At 37.4% G+C, this 23,157-nt stretch overlaps 1 protein-coding gene across 6 annotated transcripts in view; it reads left to right on the top strand.

The window, feature by feature from the left end:
* The window catches only part of DCDC1 (doublecortin domain containing 1), a 472,274-nt gene that overhangs the window by 258,521 nt on the left and 190,596 nt on the right, over positions 1-23,157 (top strand). For all 6 annotated transcript variants that reach the window (XM_086340929.1, XM_086340926.1, XM_086340925.1 and 3 more), the window contains 3 exons: positions 5,465-5,581; positions 8,201-8,319; positions 22,092-22,152. In XM_086340929.1, the coding sequence (XP_086197055.1) occupies positions 5,465-5,581; positions 8,201-8,319; positions 22,092-22,152 (297 nt within the window). The remainder of the gene's footprint in view (positions 1-5,464; positions 5,582-8,200; positions 8,320-22,091; positions 22,153-23,157) is intronic.

The following is a 23,157-nucleotide window of genomic DNA, read 5'->3' as shown; positions in this document are numbered from 1 at the left end:
TAGTAAATTATTTAATGTTAAAGTGTTAGTCACTCAGTCATGTCCAACTCTGCAACTCCTTGGACTGTAGCCTGCTAGGATTCTCTGTCCATACGATTGTCCTGGTAAGAATACTGGAGTGGGTTGCTGTTTCCTCCTCCAGGGGATCTTCCCAACCCAGGAATCAAACCCAGGTCTCCTGCATTGCAGGCAGATTCTTTACCATCTGAGCCCCCAACTTGGTCCTAAAATAACTATCAAAAGGAAAAAATCTTATAAAATTCTATCTAGAATAAAAATATTTTTAGAATGAAGGTTGTGGCCTATGAGCTCCCTTTTTCACAAAAAATTTCATCGTCTTACACTTGTTCCTCAGTAGATCTGCAGGAAGAGACCTTATTACTTTGAAATTGCACAGGAATTTTGAAGTGTACTCCACTTTCATTGGTAGTTTGGGGAAAGAAAATTAAACAAGAAATTTTAACTGGCCCAGTACATATATGCCTCATTTTTTATCACTGGCATCATCTGTATCAGCACAGTTTATTCAGAAAAGCAAAATCATAATGGTCACTTAAGGGAAGCTATGTTTGTAGGTATTCAAAAGAATAAAAGAAAATTTCTTTTTTTTTTTTTTTGATTCTCAACAAGACTTTAAAAGGTTTTCTAATTACACATGTTATGGTATATATTTGGAGACCTGTGTCAGCATCAGTGCTATTATACACATGCTCACGCATGCACTTGTGCACATGTACACACTCACACACACACACACACACATCAGAGACACATATGGCATATTATGTTGTAGGTTGTCAGAGCACTTTCTGAATTTCAAAATCTGTCTCCCCCACCTTCCTAAACATTTCGTCTAAAGCTAAGCTATCAGATTAAATTAAAAAGGAAAAAGTAGGTGACATCATGAAGAGAATTTAATGGCCATTGTCAATTTTAAGTGTATTAGAACCCCGAATTGGCAGGACTTTTTTTTTTAAATAACATTAAATGAAGCTGAGTTAGTGGGCCTGGCTCTGTCTGGTCTATGTAGAATCACTTGGGAACCGTCCATCAAAATATCTCTTAGAGAACAGCATGGTGTTAATACTGGGTGCCAACCCAAGACAGACACAAAGGACCCCTTCACTCTTCACCAATAAACCAACTGTTAAAAGATTAAACCATGTTGTGCAGATAACAAGAATTTAGGCACTGACAGCAGGTGCTGTACAAAGAAGCAGTTGGCAGTACGGTTCTTCTGTCTGACTAATTCCAGTCAAAACAATCTTCTTCCCAATTGCAAAGGAGAGTTCTGAGTGTGATGGCAACTTGGAGTTAGGAGGTTGACTAAGCGTGCTACTTTAAATGCTGAGTCCTGTGGGGAGTGGATTAGTAGAACATAGTTTATCAATGTTCAGAAACTGTGAGAAATTCCCATCTAGAATTCAGTCACTACTGGCTAACTGGGGAATAAATCGTCAAAGAACTCTAAGTCAAATCTACTTATGTGATGGGGTTACTATATTTTTAAATTTTTATTTTCATGTATATGAGTCATATGACATTTTCGTCCATCATAGAATAATTATCAAATGTATTAGTCATACCCTTTTGTTATTGCCTGTTCACACTTGTAAAACATCACCTTTTAAATTATCATTTAACTTTTGTTTTTTAAAAAAACATTTGCTACTCAAAATCTAGTGTTAGCAAAGAGTTAGACATTTCAATATTAGAAAATTATTTAAATTGTTACTGAAGCAATATTATTTACTAAGTTTAAAGCATAAGTTGATATATTCTCATAATCCCATACAAATAAATATTAGTACTTAAAGTTAGCATGCTTTTTCAGGGAAAGTGATTATATAGGTAGGAGGTAAAGTTTATTAAATATGAAGGAGAATGAGAAAAGGCAAAGGAGAAAAGGAAAGATCTGCATCTGAATGCAGAATTCCAAAGAATAGAAAGAAGAGATAAGAAAGCCTTCCTAAGTGAACAATGCAAAGAAATAGAGGAAAACAATAGAATGGGAAAGACTAGAGATCTCTTCAAGAAAATAGAGATACCAAGGGAACATTTCATGGAAAGATGGGCACAAAAAAGGACAGAAATGGTATGGACCTAACAGAAGCAGAAGATATTAAGAAGAGGTGGCAAGAATACACAGAAGAACTATACAAAAAAGATCTTCATGACCCAGATAACCACGATGGTGTGATCACTCACCTAGAGCCAGACATCCTGGAGTCCAAAGTCAAGTGGGCCTTAGGAATCACTACAAACAAAGCTAGTGGAGGTGATGGATTCCAGTTGAGCTATTTCAGATCCTAAAAGATGATGCTGTGAAAGTACTGCATTCAATATGCCAGAAATTTTGGAAAACTCAGCAGTGGCCACAGGACTGGAAAAGGTCAGTTTTCATTCCAATCCCAAAGAAAGGCAAGGCCAAAGAATGTTCAAACTACCACACAATTGCACTCATCTCACATGCTAGCAAAGTAATGCTAAATATTCTCCTAGCTGTGCTTCAACAGTACGTGAACCAAGAACTTCCAGATGTTCAAGCTGGTTTTAGAAAAGGCAGAGGAACCAGAGATCAAATTGCCGACATCCACTGGATCATAGAAAAAGTAAGAGGATGCCAGAAAAATATCTACTTCTGCTTCATTGACTACACTGAAGCATTTGACTGTGTGGATCACAACAAACTGTGGGAAATTCTTAGAGTTGGGAATACTAGATCACCTTATCTGCCTCCTGAGAAATCTGTATGCAGGTCAAGAAGCAACAGTTAGAACAAGATATGGAACATGGAACAACAGACTGGTTCAAAATTGGTAAAAGAGTACGTCAAGGCTGTATATTGTCACCCTGCTTATCTAACTTATATGCATAGTATGTCATGTGAAATGCTGGACTGGATGAAGCACAAGCTGGAATCAAGATTGCTGGGATAAACATCAATAAGCTCAGATATGCAGATGACACCACCCTTATGGCAGGAAGTAAAGTGGAAATAAAGAGCTTCTAACTAAAAGTGAAAGAGGAGAATGAAAAAGCTAATTTAAAACTCAACATTCAAAAAACTAAGATCATGGCCTTTGGTCCCATCACTTCATGGAAAATAGATAGGGAAACAAACTTTATTTTCTTGGGCTCCAAAATCACTGCAGATGGTGACTCAGCCATGTAATTAAAAGATGCTTGCTCCTTGGAAGAAAAGCTATGACTAATCTAGACAGCATATTAAAAAGCAGAGACATATTGTATTGGTGTTTTTCTTTCTGGCTTACTTCACTCTGTATAATAGGCTCCAGTTTCATCCACCTCATTAGAACTGATTCAAATGTATTCTTTTCAATGTCCAGGTTCGATGCACGATACTGGATGCTTGGGGCTGGTGCACTGGGACGACCCAGAGGGATGGTACGGGGAGGAAGGAGGGAGGAGGGTTCAGGATGGGGAACATGTGTATACCTGTGGCGGATTTATGTTGATATATGGCAAAACCAATACAATATTGTAAAGTTAAAAAATAAAATAAAATAAATAAATAACAACAACAACAACAACAAAAAAGCAGAGACATTACTTTGCTGACAAAGGTCCATATAATCAAAGCTATGGTTTTTCCAGTAGTCATATATGGATATGAGAGTTGGACCATGAAGAAGACTGAGCACCAAAGAATTGATGTTTTTGAACTGTGATGTTGGAGAAGACTCCTGAGAGTTTTTTGGACTGCAAGGAGGTCAGACCAGTCAATCCTAAAGAAAATCAGTCCTGAATATTCATTGAATGGGCTAATGCTGAAGCTGAAGCTCCAGTACTTTGGCCACCTGATGCGATGAACTGACTCATCGGAAAAGACCCTGATGCTGGGAAAGATTGAAGGCAGGAGGAGAAGGGGACAACAGAGGATGAGATGATTGCATGGCATCAGTGACTCAATGGACATGAGTTTGAGCAAGCTCCGGGAGATGGTGAAAGACAGGAAAACCTGGTGTGCTGCAGTCTGTGGGGTCTCACAGAGACGAACAGGACTGAGTGACTGAACAACAGCAGCAACAAATATGAAGAAGTAGAATTGTGACAGATGACACGAATGACTGTTCATTTAAACTGATAATCAAGTCTAAGTGAGAAATGTTAGAAGGTGCACAATACTTTTGGTGTTTGTCGTCTTATAAACACATGGGACACAGAGGCAGTGTCTCCCCAGTTGACCCTCTCCCATCCGTTCCGGCAACAATCACTGAAATCTCAACATGCTAATCGCTTCCGTCGTGTTTGTCTCTTTTCGACCCCATGGACTGCAGCCCACCAGGCTTCCATGTCCATGAGATTCTCTAGGCAAAAATACTGGAGTGGGTTGCCATTTCCTTCTGCAGGGATCTTCCCAAGCCAGGAATCTAATCCACATCTCTTACGTCTCCTGCATTGGCAGGCGGGTTCTTTATCACTAGCGCTGCTCCTATCCCTTAATTCTTAAGAAGTTGCACAAACTCTCAACTGTTCTTGCCTTTGATCTCTTCTTATTGCAATCCATTATGTTTGCATTTGCCAGATCAACCTTTGTAAAATCTTCTGTTATAGTCACTCCTCCTAGAAAACCCCACTGACAGCTAGTTCCATAGCATTACACTTGACCCCTTCTAAGTTTGGCCAAATTTAACTTTTGAGTCTTCCGTTAAATCCTAAGATATTGATTATACTAATTGCTTTTGCTTGGAATGCTTTTTTTCCTTCATTATTCTTGTCAAACTGCTTCCATCCTTCAAGACCTGGTCCAGATGTTACCTCTTTCAAGATGTTTCACTTTTTCTTGCTCCTGTAGAAATGAGGCTACCGTTCTTTGCATCCTATGCTGCTGCTAAGTCGCTTCAGTCGTGTCCGACTCTGTTCGACCCCATAGACGGCAGCCCATCAGGCTCCGCCGTCCCTGGGATTCTCAAGGCAAGAACACTGGAGTGGGTTGCCATTTCCTTCTCCAATGCATGAAAGTGAAAAGTGAAAGTGAAGTCACTCAGTCGTGTCTGATTCCTAGCAACCCCATGGACTGCAGCCTACAAGGCTCCTCCATCCGTGGGATTTTCCAGGCAAGAGTACTGGAGTGGGGTGCCCTTGCCTTCTCCGTTGCATCCTATAGCAGTATTTAATCATCCAAATGGAGCTTAACATGAAATTGTGCACGTGTGTGCATGTGTGCCCGTGTGTGTGTTATTGTCTCTATGTATGTAAATTTATTTAGGGCAGGAAAACACTTTATAATATTCCATATCACACAGTCCACGGCCTTTTGTATCAGAGCTGGTGTTCAACAAATATTAATTTAATTGAGTAAGTGGGATTGGGCAGTACTGTTTCAAAAGAGACCTTCTCAATGACGAACATGTTCAAGATTAATCTATTTTGGGTAACTGTGCTGAGGAAGTTTGACTTTCAGCTATAAGTTAAAAACCTGTTTCTTTTCATGGTATAGGTGGACCCCAATATTGTCCTTCATGCCTCTGTTTCCGTCATAAAGTGGAGTTTCTCAAGCAGTAAAGAGAGCAGTGGGAGCCAGATAAGGCCATCAACCCTATGGCTGATCACAAAGGTATCCACGAATATCTGCTCTCTCTTGTCACTTCCTGGGCTCACAGGCTCACTTTGCTGCTCCATTTCCTGACACTGTCCCTCATGTAAACTTGCAACTGAAAGCGCTGCAGTTGTTGACTGCTGTGAATCTGTGATCTCCTCTTTGTCTAGTGGAGAGGACTCACTTTTAGATGGGCTGAGTAGGTAGTACTCCAGAATGTTATTTAAACTAGCGTAGAGCTTTGCTATAGTCCACAGACTCACCATTTTCAGGAGATTTGTCTGAATATCATTTGCTTCCACTCCTTAGTCTTTATTGTTGAGGGTCACAGAGCCTGGTCAATCAGTACGATATAGTGATAGAGTAAGACCATACTCTAGTTTTAGTTTTAATTTTAAAACTCTTAGTTTTAAAAGAAATCGCTGAGTATAAAATGTGAACAATGCCTAACACAAAACCTGTGTCTTGGCATTATTTTTTTAAACTTTATTTTTACATTATTGAATCAGATTTAAGTTGAGAATATATAATTGCTCTCCCCTTCCCTTTTACTATTGAAATACATTTTATGATTGCCACCAAATATTTATGACTGGAAAGAGATGATGCAGCTTGTTTCTACCCTTGTCCTGCCTCCCTTTGTCTCCTCCCTGTAGACTATTTTTGCTTCTTCCTAGCAGTTCCATGGAGAAGGAAATGGCAACCCACTCCAGTACTCTTGCCTGGAGAATTCCATGGACTGAGGAGCCTGGTGGGCTACAGTCCATGGAGTCGCAAAGAGTAAGACACGACTGAGCGACTTCTCTTTCAATGAGTGCAGAGTCACTCAGGCAAGTATGTTGCTACTTAGTTTAGGGGGTAGGAGAGATTGAAATTATTTTGTCAAATGAAATTTTGAATTACTCTTAACTATTAATTTTGCTTTTCAGAGAGCTAAAACCAAAAATTAGAGTGAGACACAAAGATACTAAAAAATATTATCCACTTCATTGACAAAGGCAGAATGAGATTATATATTTCTTAAATCTGCTTCCAATCTGGAGACTCTCTTAACTACTAGTCCTTTTTATTAATATGTTGTATTTTATTTCTGATCTAGAAATAATATTGCCATTTTGTTAAAATATGTTAAACATTGTATACACATTTATTATCTCATTTAATCTCATAAAAATTATGCAAATTTTCATTATACAGCTGAAAAACTGAGGCCAGTAGGTGATAGAGGAAAGATTCTTGGTCTGTCTATCTTCAAAACTTATGCCATTTTACTGCATTTCAATATAAAATACTTCTCTATATCTGACCAATTTTTGAGCATGGATGGAAATATTTTAGTTTTAGCACGATCACTGAATACCAGTGTGACCTCAAGTAAGTCACATACCATATCTGGGCTTTAGTCTTCTGGTAACAGAGTTGGACCAGTTGGATTCTGTGGCATCTGTTTCTAGAATTTCATGATATCAAAAATCTTGTACTTATCTAAAAATTTTCCTGAAAGAATTTAAATGCTTGCTGCAAAGAGTATGAGTTTTGGAGTTAGACAGGTCACAATTAGAATCATTTCTGTGACCTTGGGAAAGTTACTTAGTTGCACTGACCCACAGTTTTCTTATATATAAAATGACATTAGTCCCATTTGTCTAGCACGGTGGCTATGGCGATTGAGAAAATATGTTTGAAGTTGAAGCATACTATCTGGTATACAGAAAGTGCTTAAAAGTGATTCTTTTTCCTGACCCCAAGGAGTTCCCTTTCTCTATAGACAAACATGTTCAAATGAGGATTCCATTCAGTGCTAATTAGAACAAAAATTTACAAAAATACTTTTTTTCCCTAAGTCATTGTGTAGTTTTTTCTCACACAACAAAACCATGAGAAATAAAAGTTGCATGTTAAAAGGAAAACAATTTTGAAAATCTTCTAAGATTTAAAGTTCTATCCTTTTTTTTCCCCAAAATAAATTAGTTTACCTGTTAAAACAGACAAGTTTCTATGCCATAAATCCTCAATATGTGTAAATAAATTCCTCAATGGCTGTCACTTATTTAAAATGTGTCGATTTACTAAGTAAGAAAATTGTTGAATGTTCATTCAAGCAATGTTCTCAATCAACTTCCTTATCAGAGAATCGTAACATTTAAAATGAAAGTAGTTCATAAACCACCTTAAAATGTTTAACCCATGGTACTTAGAGCCAGAATAAAACTTTAAATTGGTACCAGAGGTTAAGGATTTGTTTCAGTCTTTTCAGTTCACTGCCTTTATTTATTTATTTTTTCTGTGCATACATATTTCTAGTAAGCTCTGTAGTTATAACTATAACAAGTGACACGTAATGGACCCCAAATCACTACACTGTGAAATATGCACAGAAAAAAAGGATAAATGAAGATATCAGGGTCTGTTTTATTTTGCACTGAACTGTAAAATGCCACCCTTGTCCAACAGAAGATCACTGATTCCGAGCAGGGCTCACTGACTGCTAAGTTGTGGGTAGTGTTTCACTTTCGGCAACTGTTAATATCCGAGTTTATCCAGGCATAATGACCTCACTATTTGTGACACATTGTTGAATTTTCTGGTTCTTTTAACTTATTTAGACCTTTCTCCCCCCTCTCTATTCATTGGAAGACTGGAATGATCCTGAGCCAAGCAGTAACTCAAAGCTGTCTAGCTATTGGTCATCCAATCAGAGTCAAGGCTACTGACGGAACATCACTACAAGGATACAAATTAGTCCTACAAAAAAGGTAATGTTTATGAGCTGTGTACCTGAAAATAAGAAATGTTAATTTCAAGATTCCTGAGCAGTCAAATTATCATGCTTCCTGGCTTAGATGGAATATTCACTATGTTTTAAATTTGTGTTCAAAATATCAATATTAATTTTTCTAAAATAAGCTTGAAAACACATGCCACTTAATTAGATAGTGTGTCTTAGATATTTTTTAGAACTGAAAAGTTGCCTTCAGTATATATCTGTTGTAGACAAGCTGCTGCTTTACTCTGTAATTATTGGAACTCATTTCTTTGTATCTATTTTGGTTATTAATTTAAGAATTTAATGTGTTATGTGTATTCCTAATCTTTTGTCCATCTTCTGAATATGAAATATTGAACAATGAAGGAAAAATCAAGGAGACAAAAAAAATTCTGGCTAGTAAGGCTCCAAAAGTGTCATTTTTGTTTGTTTTTTTTCTGATTTGGAGGATAAAATTAAAAATAGATTTAGAAGAAAAAATTAGCAGTAAGGAAGAAAGGTGATTTATCTCCAACCACTTGGAAATATTGTTTCCTAAATCTGTTTTCTATTTCATTTGTCTTTTGATTTTACCTAGTGTTGATAAAAACAAGTCCTATTGTATTGCAAGACTTAGAAAGCTATTAGCCAACTACTCTGACTGGATAGACAATTAGGATGTGCTTAGGGCTAAAGCCAGAACTAGGGCATTTAGGCACCAGAGAAAGTTTGGCTCAGCCACAAATATAGAAGGGGAATTTTCTCTAACATGCAAAGCATACTGTCCAACAAGTATTAGAATATTACACAGTGGTTAAAAAACATGATCTACAGAGTCAGATTTCAAGGTATAAATCCTAGCTGTAACACTTACTCTAACAACAACAAAAACAAATTCTGAGCCAGACACTATTTTAATTCATTTATGCTGTATTTTTACATTTAAACTTAACAACACTTGATAAGGTAGGTAGCATTACTATCGTTACAGCTGGGAGATTGAAATACAGAGTTTAATCACTTACTCAAGGTCATATCTAAGTGATTGGGAAGGAATGCAAAGTCAACCAACTATAATCTATAACTCACTCTTAGCCACAAACTATATAGTCTGTAGGTCAAAATCCAATCATACAATTGCCAGTGAGTGCCAAGTGTGGTACTTGGCACTCACTGTACCAAGATACCTCAGAGAATGAGTAGGGTACAGTAATTGAAACACCCAAGCAGAAGGAAGAGAGGGACAGTAGTTTGCTATCACACAAACTGGCCAGTGTGGGTAGAGTCCTAAACACATAGTTCCCAAGGAGAAGCAAACAAACCCAAAGCAAGTCCCAGGTTGATATGGTGCTATACATGGAGTAGCTAACAAGTTTTCTGGGGCAGAATCAATGCTGTAAACTGGAAACTCACAAAGCATCAAGTTGCAATAATAACAAGTGCAAACCATGGGACATGGAGCCAGAGATGCTTCAGCTCACTTAGTCCAAGGTTATAATAAAGAGAAGAATCAGTCAATTGTAACTGACCTAGAAATGATACAGATTATAGAATTAATACACAGGTCATTAAAACAGTTGTTATCATTGTATTGCATATATTCAGGTAGCTAGAGGAAAGACTGAACATGTTAATAGAGACATAGAACATATGAAAAGACTCAAATCAAATTTCTAGGTATGAAAACTTCAATGTATGACTTGAAAAATATGCTAAATTTGTCTAATAGCAGATTAGACAAATTTAGGAATTTGTCTAATTCCTCAATTTCTTGCAAATTGTGGAAGAAAATTTTAGTGAACTTAGATACCAAAAGAAACTATTCATAGTGAAAACCAGAGAGGAAAAAATATGGATTGAAGAAAAATGAACAGAGCACTGTTGGTTGTGAAAAGCTTCAGATGGCCCAATCTCAGAATAATTAGAGTCTCTGAAGGGAAGAAGCAGGGGACAGAAAAATATTGGAAAAAATGATGTCTTCTAAAAATATAGGACAAAAAATTTCAAAATTTTGTGAAAACTACAACCCACACATCCAAGAAGTTCAACAGATTTTAAGCATAAGAAACACTAAGAAAAGAAACCAAGAAAAATCATAATCAAATTCCTTAAAATTAGTGATAAAGGGAAAAATCTTAAGAGTACACAGAAAAGGCATATTACGTACAAAAGGAATAAAGATAAGAATGACAGCAGATTTCTTGTTGGTAACAATAAGAGTGAGAAGACAGTGGAAGAATATCTTTAAAAGCTTAAAGAACAAAACAACCAACCTATCAATATAGAAATCATTTCCCAATGAAATTATTAATATTTTTTAAATATTAAGGCAAAATAAAAATTCAGATATTAGTCAGAAACTGAAAGAATTTATCACCAGCAGACCTAGAGAACAAACATTGTTTAAAGAATTCCTTCAAGCAGAAGAATATTGGTATCAGATGAAAATGAAGAGCACTGGGAATAATAACCACACAGACAATATAAAGATCTCATTTCTTATTTAAGTCTCTTTAAAATATAATTTTTTGTTTACAGCAAAAAATAATAATATATTATGGAGAGAAAAATATGTAGATGCAAAATATATGAAGTTTATGGTACAAATACCAATAGGAAAAATGGAAGAAAGATTCTCATACTGTATTTCTCAAGTGGTATGATATCCAGTGGCTCAGCAGTAAGAATCCACCTGTAATGCAGGAGATGCAGGTTCAATCTCTGGGTCAGGAAGATCCTCTGGGAAAAGAAATGGCAACCCACTCCAATATTCTTGCCTGAGAAATCCCATGGACAGAGGAACCTGGCAGGCTACAGTCCATGGATCACAAAAGAGTCAGATATGACTTAGCAACTAAATAACAACAATGATATCAACTGAAAGTAGACGGATAAGTTAAGGATGTCCTATAAGTTAAACAATATCCTATTTCAATATCGATAGAACATGTGAGGAGGAAACTGTGAGGATACAAAAGACTAGAACAACACTGTCAATCAACTTGACCTAACTGATATTTATAGAACATACCCAAGAACAGCAAAAGACATATTCATTTAAAGGAACAGTATATTAAATCAAATGGAGTATATTCTAGCTATAAAACAAATCTCAATACATTTAACAGAATTTAAATATTATAAAAAAGATTCTCTGGCCATAATAGAATTACACTAGAAATCAGACAGATTTCACAACAAGGTCATACTGTATAGCACAGGGAAATTTATTTAATATCCTGTGATAAGCCATAATAGAAAAGAACATAAAAAAGAAAGTATATGTGTATGTATAACTGAATCACTTTGCTGTACATCAGAAGTTAACGTAACACTGTAAATCAGCCATACTTAAAAAAAAAAAAATAGCAGAAAGCTTTCTGGAAAACCCCCAAGTATCTGGACATAAGTAACACATTTCTAAATGACCCAAGAACCAAAGAAGAAATCAAAATGGAAATTAGCAAGTATTTTTGAACTGAATGAAAATGAAAATACACATATTAAAAACTGTGGGATGCTGCCCAAGAAGTTCTTAGATGGAAATTTCTGTAAATACCTATATAAGGAAAGAAGTAAAAGTGAAAGTTGCTCAGTTGTGTCCAACTCTTTGTGACCCATGGACTAAAATGTCCATGGAATTCTCCAGGCCAGAATACTGGAGTGGGTAGTATTTCCCTTTTCCAGGGGATCTTCCCAACCCAGGGATCGAACCCAGGTCTTCTGCATTTCAGGCAGATTCTTTTTCATCTGGTCCACAAGGAAAGCCCAAGAATACTGGAGTGTGTAGCCTATCCCTTCTCCAGCAGATCTTCCCAACCCAGGAATCAAACCAGGGTCTTCTGCATTACAGGCGGATTCTTTACCAACTGAGCTAAGAAGAAAGACAGCAAGTCAGTGACCTCAGCTCCCATTTGGAGAAGCTAGAGTAAGAAGAGCAAATCGAACTCAAAGTAATCAGAAGACAGAAAATAATAAAAGTTAGAGTAGAAATCAATGAAATAGAAAATAGGAAAAAAAGAGAAAAATCAGCAAAATCAAAAGCTGTTTTTTTTTTTTTCAAAGATCAAAGAAACTGATAAACCTCTAGCCAGACTACTCAGGAAATTAAGGAATAGGACACAAATTACCAATATCAGGAATGAGAGAGGTGATATCACAGTTATTAAAGAGATAATGGAATATTTTGAACAAAAATAAAGTGAAGTCACTCAGTCGTGTCTGACTCTTTGCGACCCCATGGACTTTAGCCTCCCAGGCTCCTCCGTCCATGGGATTTTCCAGGCAAGAGTACTGGAGTGGGTTGCCATTTCCTTCTCCAGGGGATCTTCCCAACTCAGGGATTGAACCCGGATCTCCCGCATTGCAGGCGGACACTTTACCCTCTAAGCCACCAGGGAACTGAGATGATTAAAGACCAATTTCTTCAAGGGCACAAATTGCCAGTGTCTACTCAAGAAGAAATAGGTAAGCTGAATAGTCCTGGATCTCTTAAAGAAATTAAATTTTTAGTTAAAAACTTTCCCACAAAGAGAACCTCAGATTCAGATGATTTCCCTAGCTTCACTTGGGAATTCTTTCAAATATGTCAAGTCTCCATTTCCTTACATAGAAAATAGAAGAGGGAATACTTCCTAGCTAATTCTAAGAGGCCAATATTATTCTGAAAGCAGAAATCAGACAGACATTATAGGAAAAGAGAATCATAGACCAATATCCCTTGTGAACATAAATGCAAAAAATTCTTAACATTTTAACAAGTTGAATACAATAAAAAAGACAATATATCATGACCAAGCAGTGTTTATCCCAGGAGAATGAAGTTGAAAATCAATCAATGTAAATCACTCAATTGGCAGACTGAAAAGGAAAAAAAATCACAAACATCAAATTGATATAGGAAAAGCTTTTAACAAAGGTCAGAATCCCTTCCTAATAGAAAGTTTTCTATTCAGAAAACTGAATAGAAGGGAACTTTGTCAATATGACAAAGGGCATCTACAAAAAAACATACAACTGACATATTTAATGATGAAAGACTAGTGCTTCCTCCTAAAGTCAAAACAAGGCAAGATTGTCTACTCTCACCTATTCAGCAATGCATAGAAAACTATAGCCAGTATAATAAGAAAGGGAAAAGAAATAAAAGACATCTAGATATGAATTGAAGAAGTAAGTTCAGTTCAGTTCAGTCACTCAGTTGTGTCCGACTCTTTGTGACCCCATGAACCACAGCATGCCAGGCCTCACTGTCCATCACCAGCTCCTGGAGTCCACCCAAACCCATGTCTATCATGTCGGTGATGCCATCCAACCACCTCATCTTCTGTCGTCCCCTTCTCCTCCTGCCCTCAATCCCTCCCAGCATCAGGGTCTTTTCAAATGAGTCAGCTCTGTGCATCAGGTGGCCAGAGTATTGGAATTTCAGCTTCAACATCAGTCCCTCCAATGAATACCCAGGACTAATCTCCTTAGGATGGACTGTCAGATCTCCTTGCAGTCCAAGGGACTCTCAAGAGATTTTTCCAACACCACAGTTGAAAAGCATCAATTCTTCGGCACTCAGCTTTCTTTATAGTTCAACTCTCACATCCATACATGACCACTGGAAAAACCATAGCCTTGACTAGACAGATCTTTGTTGGCAAAGTAATGTCTCTGCTTTTCAATATGCTATCTAGGTTGGTCATAACTTTTCTTCCAAGGAGCAAGTATCTTAATTTCATAGCTGCAATCACCATCTGCAGTGATTTTGGAGCCCTCCAAAATAAAGTCAGCCACTGTTTCCACTGTTTCCCCATCTATTTCCCATGAAGTGATGGGACCAGATGCCATGATCTTCGTTTTCTGAATGTTGAGCTTTAAGCCAACTTTTTCACTCTCTTCTTTCACTTTCATCAAGAGGCTCTTCAGTTCTTCTTCACTTTCTGCCATAAGGGTGGTGTCCTCTGCATATCTGAGGTTATTGATATTTCTCCTGGCAATCTTGATTCCAGCTTGTGCTTCCTCCAGCCCAGTGTTTCTCATGATGTACTCTGCATATAAGTTAAATAAGCAGGGTGACAATATACAGCCTTGACGTACTCCTTTTCCTATTTGGAACCAGTCTGATGTTCCATGTCCAGTTCTAACTGTTGCTTCCTGACCTGTATACAGGTTTCTCAAGAGGCAGGTCAGGTGGTCTGGTATTCCCATATCTTCTGACTTTAATTTCAAATGGTATAATTATCTATGTAGAAAATCCTATGAAAACTACAAACAATGTCTACAACTAATAAATGAGTTTAGCAAGTTTGAGGGCTTGAGATCAATATATATATGTATATACATATATAAACAATATATATATGTGTATACATATATATATATGTTATTTGTATTCCTGTACACTAACAACAAGCAACTTTAGAAGTTAAAATTTTTAAATGCCAATTATAATAACATCAAAAGTATGACATGCTTCAATATGAATCAGATAAAATACATACAAGACTTGTGTACTGAAAGCTACAAAACATTGCTGAGTAAGAGTAAAGAAGACCTAAATAGATGCAGGGATATACTGTATCCATGGATTGAAAGACTCTGTATGGTTATGATGTCCATTCTCTTCAAATTGACCTATAGATTTAATGCAATCTCAATAGAAATCCCAGAAAGTTTCTTTATAAAAGGTATCAAGGTAATTTTAAAATCCATATAGAATTGCAAAAGATCTAGAATAGGCAAAACAACTTTAAAAAGAACAAAATTACCTGATCTCAAGACTTACTGTAAAATAAAAGTAATGAAAATAAAAACACAAAAAAATCAAATAGCAGTAATGAAAAACGGCATGCTATTGGCACCAAAGTAGACAATTGGATCAATAGAACAGGATAGAAGATCCAGAAATAGATCCACACATATACGGCCAATTGACTTTTGACAAAATTGCAAGAGAAATTCAGTGGAAAAAGGATTTTCTTTTTTTTGACTAATGGTGATGGAACAATTGGATATCAATATATAAAAAAAACTGATTGTATGTAATACAATAAACAGTAGTTAGCTCAAAATGGATTATAGACTTAAATGTAAAAAATAAAATTGAATATTCCAGACAAAAGCAAAGGAGAAAATATTTGTGATCTTGTATTAACCAAACTTTCTTACATATGATGTCAAAAACATGATCCACGAAAATATAAATCGATAAATTGGACTTCATTAAAATTAAGACTTTCTGCTCTTTGAAAGGTATTGTTAAGAGAATGACAAGACAAGTGACACTTAGGGAGAAATATCTTCAAACAATAGATATTTGCAGAATACACACAACTCAAGAAAAACGGGCAGGTAAATGATTTGGACAAATACTGTAACAAGGAAGATACACAGTTGGCATATGAATAGATGCTAATCATTCAGTCAGTTCAGTTCAGTTGCTCAGTCATGTCTGACTCTGCGACGCCATGGACTGCAGCACGCCAGGCCTCCCTGTCCATCACCAACTCCCAGAGTTTACTCAAACTCATGTCCGTTGAGTCGGTGATGCCATCCAACCACCTCATCCTCTGTCATCCCCATCTCCTTCTGCCTTCAATCTTTCCCAGCATCAGGGTCTTTTCCAATGAGTCAGTACTTTGCATCAGGTGGCCAAAGATTTGGAGTTTCAGCTTCAGCATCAGTCCTTCCCAAGAATATTTAGGACTGATTTCCTTTAGGATGAACTGGTTGGATCTCCTTGCAGTCCAAGGTTCTTTCAAGAGTCTCCTCCAACACCACAGTTCAAAAGCATCAATCCTTCGGCGCTCAGCTTTCTTTATGGTCCAATTCTCACATCCATACATGACCATTGGAAAAACAATAGCTTTTACTAGATGGACCTTTGTTGGCAAAGTAATGTCTCTGCTTTATAATATGCCATTTAGTTGGTCATAATTTTTCTTCCAAGGAGAAAACATCTTTTAATTTCATGGCTGCAGTCACCATCTACATTGATTTTGGAGCCCCCCAAATAAAGTCTGTCACTATTTCCACTGTTTCTCCATCTATTTGCCATGAATTGATGGGGCCAGATGCCATGATCTTAGTTTTCTGAATGTTGAGTTTTAAGACAATTTTTTTCACTCTCCTCTTTCACTTTCATCAAAATTTCCTATTCACTTTCTGCCATAAGGGTGGTGTCATCTGCATGTCTGAGGTTATTGATATTTTTCCTGGCAATCTTGATTCCAGTTTGTGCTTCATCCAGTCCAGTGTTCCTCATGATGTACTCTCCATATAAGTTAAATAAGCAGGGTGACAATATACAGCCTTGATGCTAAATATTAGGGGAATATAAAATACAACTAAAATTAAGTAACACCACATATGTAGTAGAGTCCAGTGTTTAAAATGTGACCATATTGAATGCTGGTGAGAATGTGGAACAACTGAACCCTCATAGTTGGTACATGGTTTCTACATAGTTGGTAGAAATATAAATGCTTCAAAACTTTGGAAAATAATTGATACCCTCCTGAAATATACACATATATGTATATTTACAAAACCACTGCGGGTGGTGACTGCAGCCATTAAATTAGAAGACATTGCTTCTTGGAAGAAAAGCTATGACAAACCTAGGCCGCATATTAAAAAGCAGAGACATCACTTTGCTGACCAAGGTCTGTATATTCAAAGCTATGGTCTTTCCAGCAGTCATGTATGGATGTGAGAGTTGGACCATAAAGAAGGCTGCTGTTGCTAAGTCGCTTCAGTCGTGTCCGACTCTGTGCGACCCCATAGACAGCAGCCCACCAGGCTCCCTCATCCCTGGGATTTTCCAGGCAAGAATACTGGAGTGGGTTGCCATTTCCTTCTCCAAAAGAAGGCTAAGCATTAAATAATTGATGCTTTCAAACTGTGGTGATAGAGAAAATTCTTGTGAGTCCCTAGGACAGCAAGGAGATCAAACCAATCAATCCTAAAGGAAATCAACCCTGAATACTCACCGAAAGGACTGATGTTAAAGCTGAAGCTCCAATACTGAGCTGAGCATTGGAAAAGACCCTGATGCTGGGAAACATTGAAGGCAAAAGGAGAAGAGGGTGGCAGAGGATGAGATGGTAGGATGGCATTACCGATTCAATGAACGTGAACTTGGGCAAACTCCAGGAGGTGGTGAGGGACAGGGAGGCCTGGTATGCTGCAGTCCAGGGGGTCACAAGGAGTCAGACATGACTTAGCAACTGAACAACAACAAATACATACATATATGTACACACAAACACACACATATGTGTGTGTATTTATATTTATATACAGGTAGGTATATACATACCTGTAGTTTATTGCCCAGCCTCTCCTCGATTATTCAAGGAATATGAAAGTCCTTATGAAGACTTGTACATAAATGTTTATAGCAGCTTTATTTCTAAAGCCAAAAGTAAAAACTTGAAACAACCAAAATGTCCATCCATAGGTGAACGATAAATTATAGTGTATGCTATGCTATGCTAAGTCACTTCAGTCATGTCCGACTCTGTGCTACCCCACAGACGGCAGCCCACCAGGCTCCCCCGTCCCTGGGATTCTCCAGGCAAGAACACTGGAGTGGGCTGCCATTTCCTTCTCCAATGCATGAAAGTGAAAAGTGAATGTGAAGTCGCTCAGTCGTGTCCGACTCTTAGCGACCCCATGGATTGCAGCCTAACAGGCTCCTCCATCTATAGGATTTTCTAAGCAAGAGTACTGGAGTGGGGTGCCATTGCCTTCAAGGAACTAATTCTTGATTCACGCAACAATATGGATGAATCTCAAAACAATTGTATTGAGGAGAAGAAACAAACCCATTAAGGGTATGTATTGTTTGATTGCCTTTGCATAAAATTTTAGAGAGTCCTAACTAATCTAGATGCAGATGGTGACTGTAGCCATGAAGACAGTATATTAAAAAGCAGAGACGTTACTTTGCCAACAAAGGTCCGTCTAGTCAAAGCTACGGTTTTTCCAGTAGTCATGTATGGATGTGAGGGTTGGATCATAAAGAAGATTGAGGCTGAAGAATTGATGCTTTTTAACTGTGGTGTTAGAGAAGTCTCCTGGGAGTCCCTTGGACTGCAAAGAGGTCAAACCAGTCAATCCTAAAGGAAATCAGTCCTGAATATTCATTGAAAGGACTGATGCTGAAGCTGAAGCTCCAATACTTTGGCCACCTGATGTGAAGAGCCGACTCATTAGAAAAGACCCTGATGCTGGGAAAGATTGAAGGCAGGAGGAGAAGGGGATGATGGATGATGAGATGGTTGCATGGCATCACTGACTCAATGAACATGAGTTTGAGCAAGCTCCGGGAGTTGGTGAAGGACAGGGAAGTCTGGCATGCTGCAGTCTGTGGGGTTGCAGAGTCAGACATAACTGAGCTACTGAACAATGACAACTAATCTGGGAAGATCAGTGTTTGCCTGGAGATAGGAAGGTAGGAAGGGACAGGAGGGCATGATTACAAAAGAGAACACAGAAACTTTGGGGGTGGTTTTTTGGGGGTGAGAGCTCTGGATATATCTTCATTATCTTGGTGGTTGTGATACTTTAAAATGTGTACACATGTTTCAAAACTTAGCAAATTTTTTGCTTTAAATATGTGCCTGTCAGTTGTATAATGTTTTATAATACTTTCAGTTATTTCCCACTAAAGTTGTTTTTAGTAATTACAAAAAGAGAAAAAAAAAAAAAAAACCTAAGGAAAAACCCAAAAGATAAAATGATGAGTAGGGAATGACTAAGCGGTTATTTTAGAAGGAAATGGTGAAGGAAAACCAGTCAGTGTGATCCGTGGTCAAGGTAAAAATGGCAGATTGTGGAAAGGTTATATGCAGCTTGATGAGCATGCTCTTCATGCCCAGGGCTCTCCCTGGACTCACTGCGTACTGAAGCTGGTGCTGATCTGGTCTTAGGGCCCTGAGATGACTTCCTACTCTGGCCAGGATTATTGTGGAATTGGGTGGGATTAAAGCTTAAACTCAATGTCCTTATTGCCTATAGAGAAGAGAACTTGGGAATGGAAAAAGATGATAATTAAAAACAAAATATAACTGTTGTAAGTTTAACTTGAAACATCTGTATTTACAAGAAAAGATTTGGTTTATTTAGAAAGGAAGGAAAGAGATCAAGGAAGAGAAGGAGGAGTTTAGGATGGGCAGGAGAAAAAGGAGGTCCTCTATACAGATGAGGATTTTTGCCTTTGTATTGATGCAGCTTGCCTTTGAGAAACAAAATCTATTGTCAGGCTATATTTTGTAAGGACCAGGATTTTTAGAACTCACTCACCTCTGGATAAGTTTACCTTTTCCAGAGTATCTGAAATGCTTGTGTTTTATTTCTTTAAAAATACAACCATATTTCATTATATAACAATAAATATCCTCATGTGGCAGCAACTATTAGCGGTAAAAATTTTTCCTCTTCTCCTAAGTAGTATTGATACCATGTGATTTTAGCAAAGCTGTAAATTAAGACATTGCCTTTTATATGCTAAAAATAATAGAACTAGCACTTAAGATAGCAACCTGACAACTCACAAAGAATATGATAAGCATATCATGCCTCATTAGTTCAGTTATGTCTCATTTGGCGTCACTCATCTTATTCTTAATCAATATTGTAAGTGCTTGCACTTGTTTGTCTTTTAATAATTGTCTGTGATGTGTATGAGACCTTGAGAGGATGAAAGACAAACCAACAATGTCATTATCAATTGATCTCAAAACCATAAAAATCATAAACCAAAAAATAAAAAAATGCTTCTTTCTAAAAGATATTTGGGGCATCAATTAGACAAACCAATTGAATCAAAGATCTTTTTTTTTAAAACACCATCATTTAATGTGGATTTTGCTTCAGTTTTTAAAGAACATGGATTATAGGATCTGGCCTGTACTGTTAAATTCATAAACTTAAAGCAATATGCACACATAGATACAGACACATATACACACATCCATTTACACACAGAGGTTAGATTATGGACAGTAAAAACTGGGGACCTATGGATTTTGTTTGATTTGGACATTATTATAGTATTTGTAATTAGTTATTCGCTTATAGGGAGAAGGCAATGGCACCCCACTCCAGTACTCTTGCCTAGAAAACCCCATGGACGGAGGAGCCTGGTGGGCTGCAGTCCATGGGGTCACTAAGAGTCGGACACGGCTGAGTGACTTCACTTTCACTTTTCATTTTCATGCATTGGAGAAGGAAATGGCAACCCACTCCAGTGTTCTTGCCTGGAGAATCCCAGGGATGGGGGAGCCTGGTGGGCTGCCATCTATGGGGTCACACAGAGTTGGACACGACTGAAGCGACTTAGCAGCAGCAGCAACAGCATTAGCTTATAGAAATAGGGAGATTTCATGCAAAAAATTACTGGCATTTATTGAAAAAATCAGAATGGGCAACACTGAACTTTCATCCTCTCACGACACCATTATTCCCCCTCTGGATGGCACATATACCCTCCAGTTTGCTGTGTTCTTCACAGTTCCCAGTGGCAGCCCTCACATTAGTTCCAGCCAGCTTCATTTATTTCTGTTACCAGTCTTTAATTATCAGAACCCTTCATATTCCTTACATCTCTGCTTTCCTCTCATATTCTAATTTCATTTTCTTTTAATACTGTCTTGTTCTTCTTTACCTAAATTTGACATTTAAGGCTTAACCTTGCCTACTCTTTCTAACCCATACCCCATTTATTTAATCACCAAATCTATAATACTTCAAGTACGTGGTCCTTTCTTTCCTTGGCTGTCATCACTCTAATTCAATGTTTTCCAAAGTCTGCTCCATAAACCACACACATCCAAATTCCCCAGAATTCTTGTGATTGGAATCATTTGTGATACCTAGTAATGTATATTTCTGGGAGTCCAGACCTTAAGAATCAAAATCTCTGAGGATAGGGGCCTGGAGACCTACATTATTAATAAGCACCCATCCCAACATGCCCAGAAATTTTTCACGTTTTCTTATATAATGTGGGTGTAGGTGAAAGGCTAACATGCGCTGAACCATTACGTACCTTTACATGCTCTGCCCAGATCATATAGTTCCTTGCTTTAGAACAGAGCATTACCTGACACCTCTTATTCTCAACCATTGATGCTTCTGTCAAAACTCTGAGGCAGTAGGAAAAGTCTTGTTTAACATCCCATTACACTTAATTTAATTCATTTGTCCTATCTCCGTAAGGTTTCTAAATATTAATGAATATGTGATGAGTTAATTTAGGCATGATTAGCTTCATCACATCTTAGTTTTTCTTTCTTACTCAGACTTAGCTCAGAAAATCTGATGTTCCTTAATAAAATTTCCTAATTGTTTGAGAAATAGGTGCCTGAGGTTCCTAATTTTCCACAGTATCTTTTTTTTCTTCTCATCCTCTGAATCCTTTTATTTAATTAAGCCCCCTTCTTTCTGTCTCACAGAGGATCATTTTTGGGGATGGAAATTCCTATAATATTCCTATTGACTCTATTTATTCTCTAGACTCTTAATCACTGTTGCCATTGGTTATACACACACGTGCACACACACATACACACTCATTCGCACACCCTCACAGAACTTTGGGTACTAAAGCAATTAGTTGTCTTAGGAAAGGCTTAACTGCAGAGGTAGCAGTGATGGTAGTAGCATGGGAAAATCCTTACAATGTCCAGTCCTTCTGCCAGACTGTGGAAATGATATTTCTACTTGAAACCTACAAACGTGTTAATGTGGAGAAAAGTCATCAATCTCTAAATTACATTTTCATTACAGACATAAAGGAGATGATTCTCAGAAGTGGGTGTTTGGAACTGATGGTTGTATTTATTCTAAGGTAAGGACTATAAACCAAAGCTTTATTCCAAAATTTTTTTCTTTTTTTTTATATTCTTATAAAATGCACTGTTAGTTATTAAGAGCAAGAAATGCTTTTTTTGAACAAATGATTTCACTCTGTTTCTAGAAATTTAAAATTTAACTCAGTTTGACTTGACACTTTCCTCTGAAGTTTTTCTTGACTTAAAACAAGTTTTCCAAAGCCAAATATAATTTTCTTCAATTCATGGCTGTGCTACAACCTAGAATTTGGGGGCGTCAGTTTCCTTCTATTTTTGAAATACATGTATTACTTTTTAAAATTGACCTATAATAGATGTATAACATTGTGTAAGTTCAAGGTGTACAATGCATTAATTTGTTCCATTATATATTGAAATATGATTACCTCATAGCTAACTCCAGACATACAGCACTGTGTAAGTTTAAGGTATAGAGCATACTGATTTGACTTATGTACATCATGAAATGATTACTGCAATAAGTTTAGTAAACATCCATCATCTCATACAGATAAAAAATAAAAGAAAAAAAAACTTTTCCTTGTGATGAGAAATTTTAGGATCCATACTGTTAGCAAGTTTTATATAGAACAAGCAGTAGCATTAAGTATATTCATCATGAAGTGAAAGTGAAAGTTGCTCAGTCTTGTTTGACTCTTTGTGACCCCATGGACTAAAGTCCTTGGGATTCTCCAGGCCAGAATACTGAAGTGGGTAGTCATTCCCTTCTCCAGGGGATCTTCCCAACCCAGGGATTGAACCCAGGTCTCCCTCATTGCAGGCAGATTCTTTATCAGCTGAGCCACCAGGGAAGCCCAAGAGTACTGGCATGGGTAGCCTATTCCTTCTCCAGCAAATCTTCCTGACCGAGGAATTGAACCAGGGTCTCCTGAATTGCAGGTGGATTCTATACCAGCTGAATTACCAGGGAAGCCCTTATTTTGTGCATTAAATCCCTAGTATTTATCTTATAACTGAAAGTTTGTACCTCTCCCCACTTC

This window comes from Bos grunniens, chromosome 15, assembly GCF_055505025.1.
Source record: "Bos grunniens cultivar Pamir isolate PY7600 chromosome 15, Bosgru_T2T1.0, whole genome shotgun sequence".
NCBI lineage: Eukaryota > Metazoa > Chordata > Mammalia > Artiodactyla > Bovidae > Bos > Bos grunniens.
Note: the sequence above shows the minus strand (reverse complement) of the source record. Positions and strands in the feature narration are given on the sequence as shown.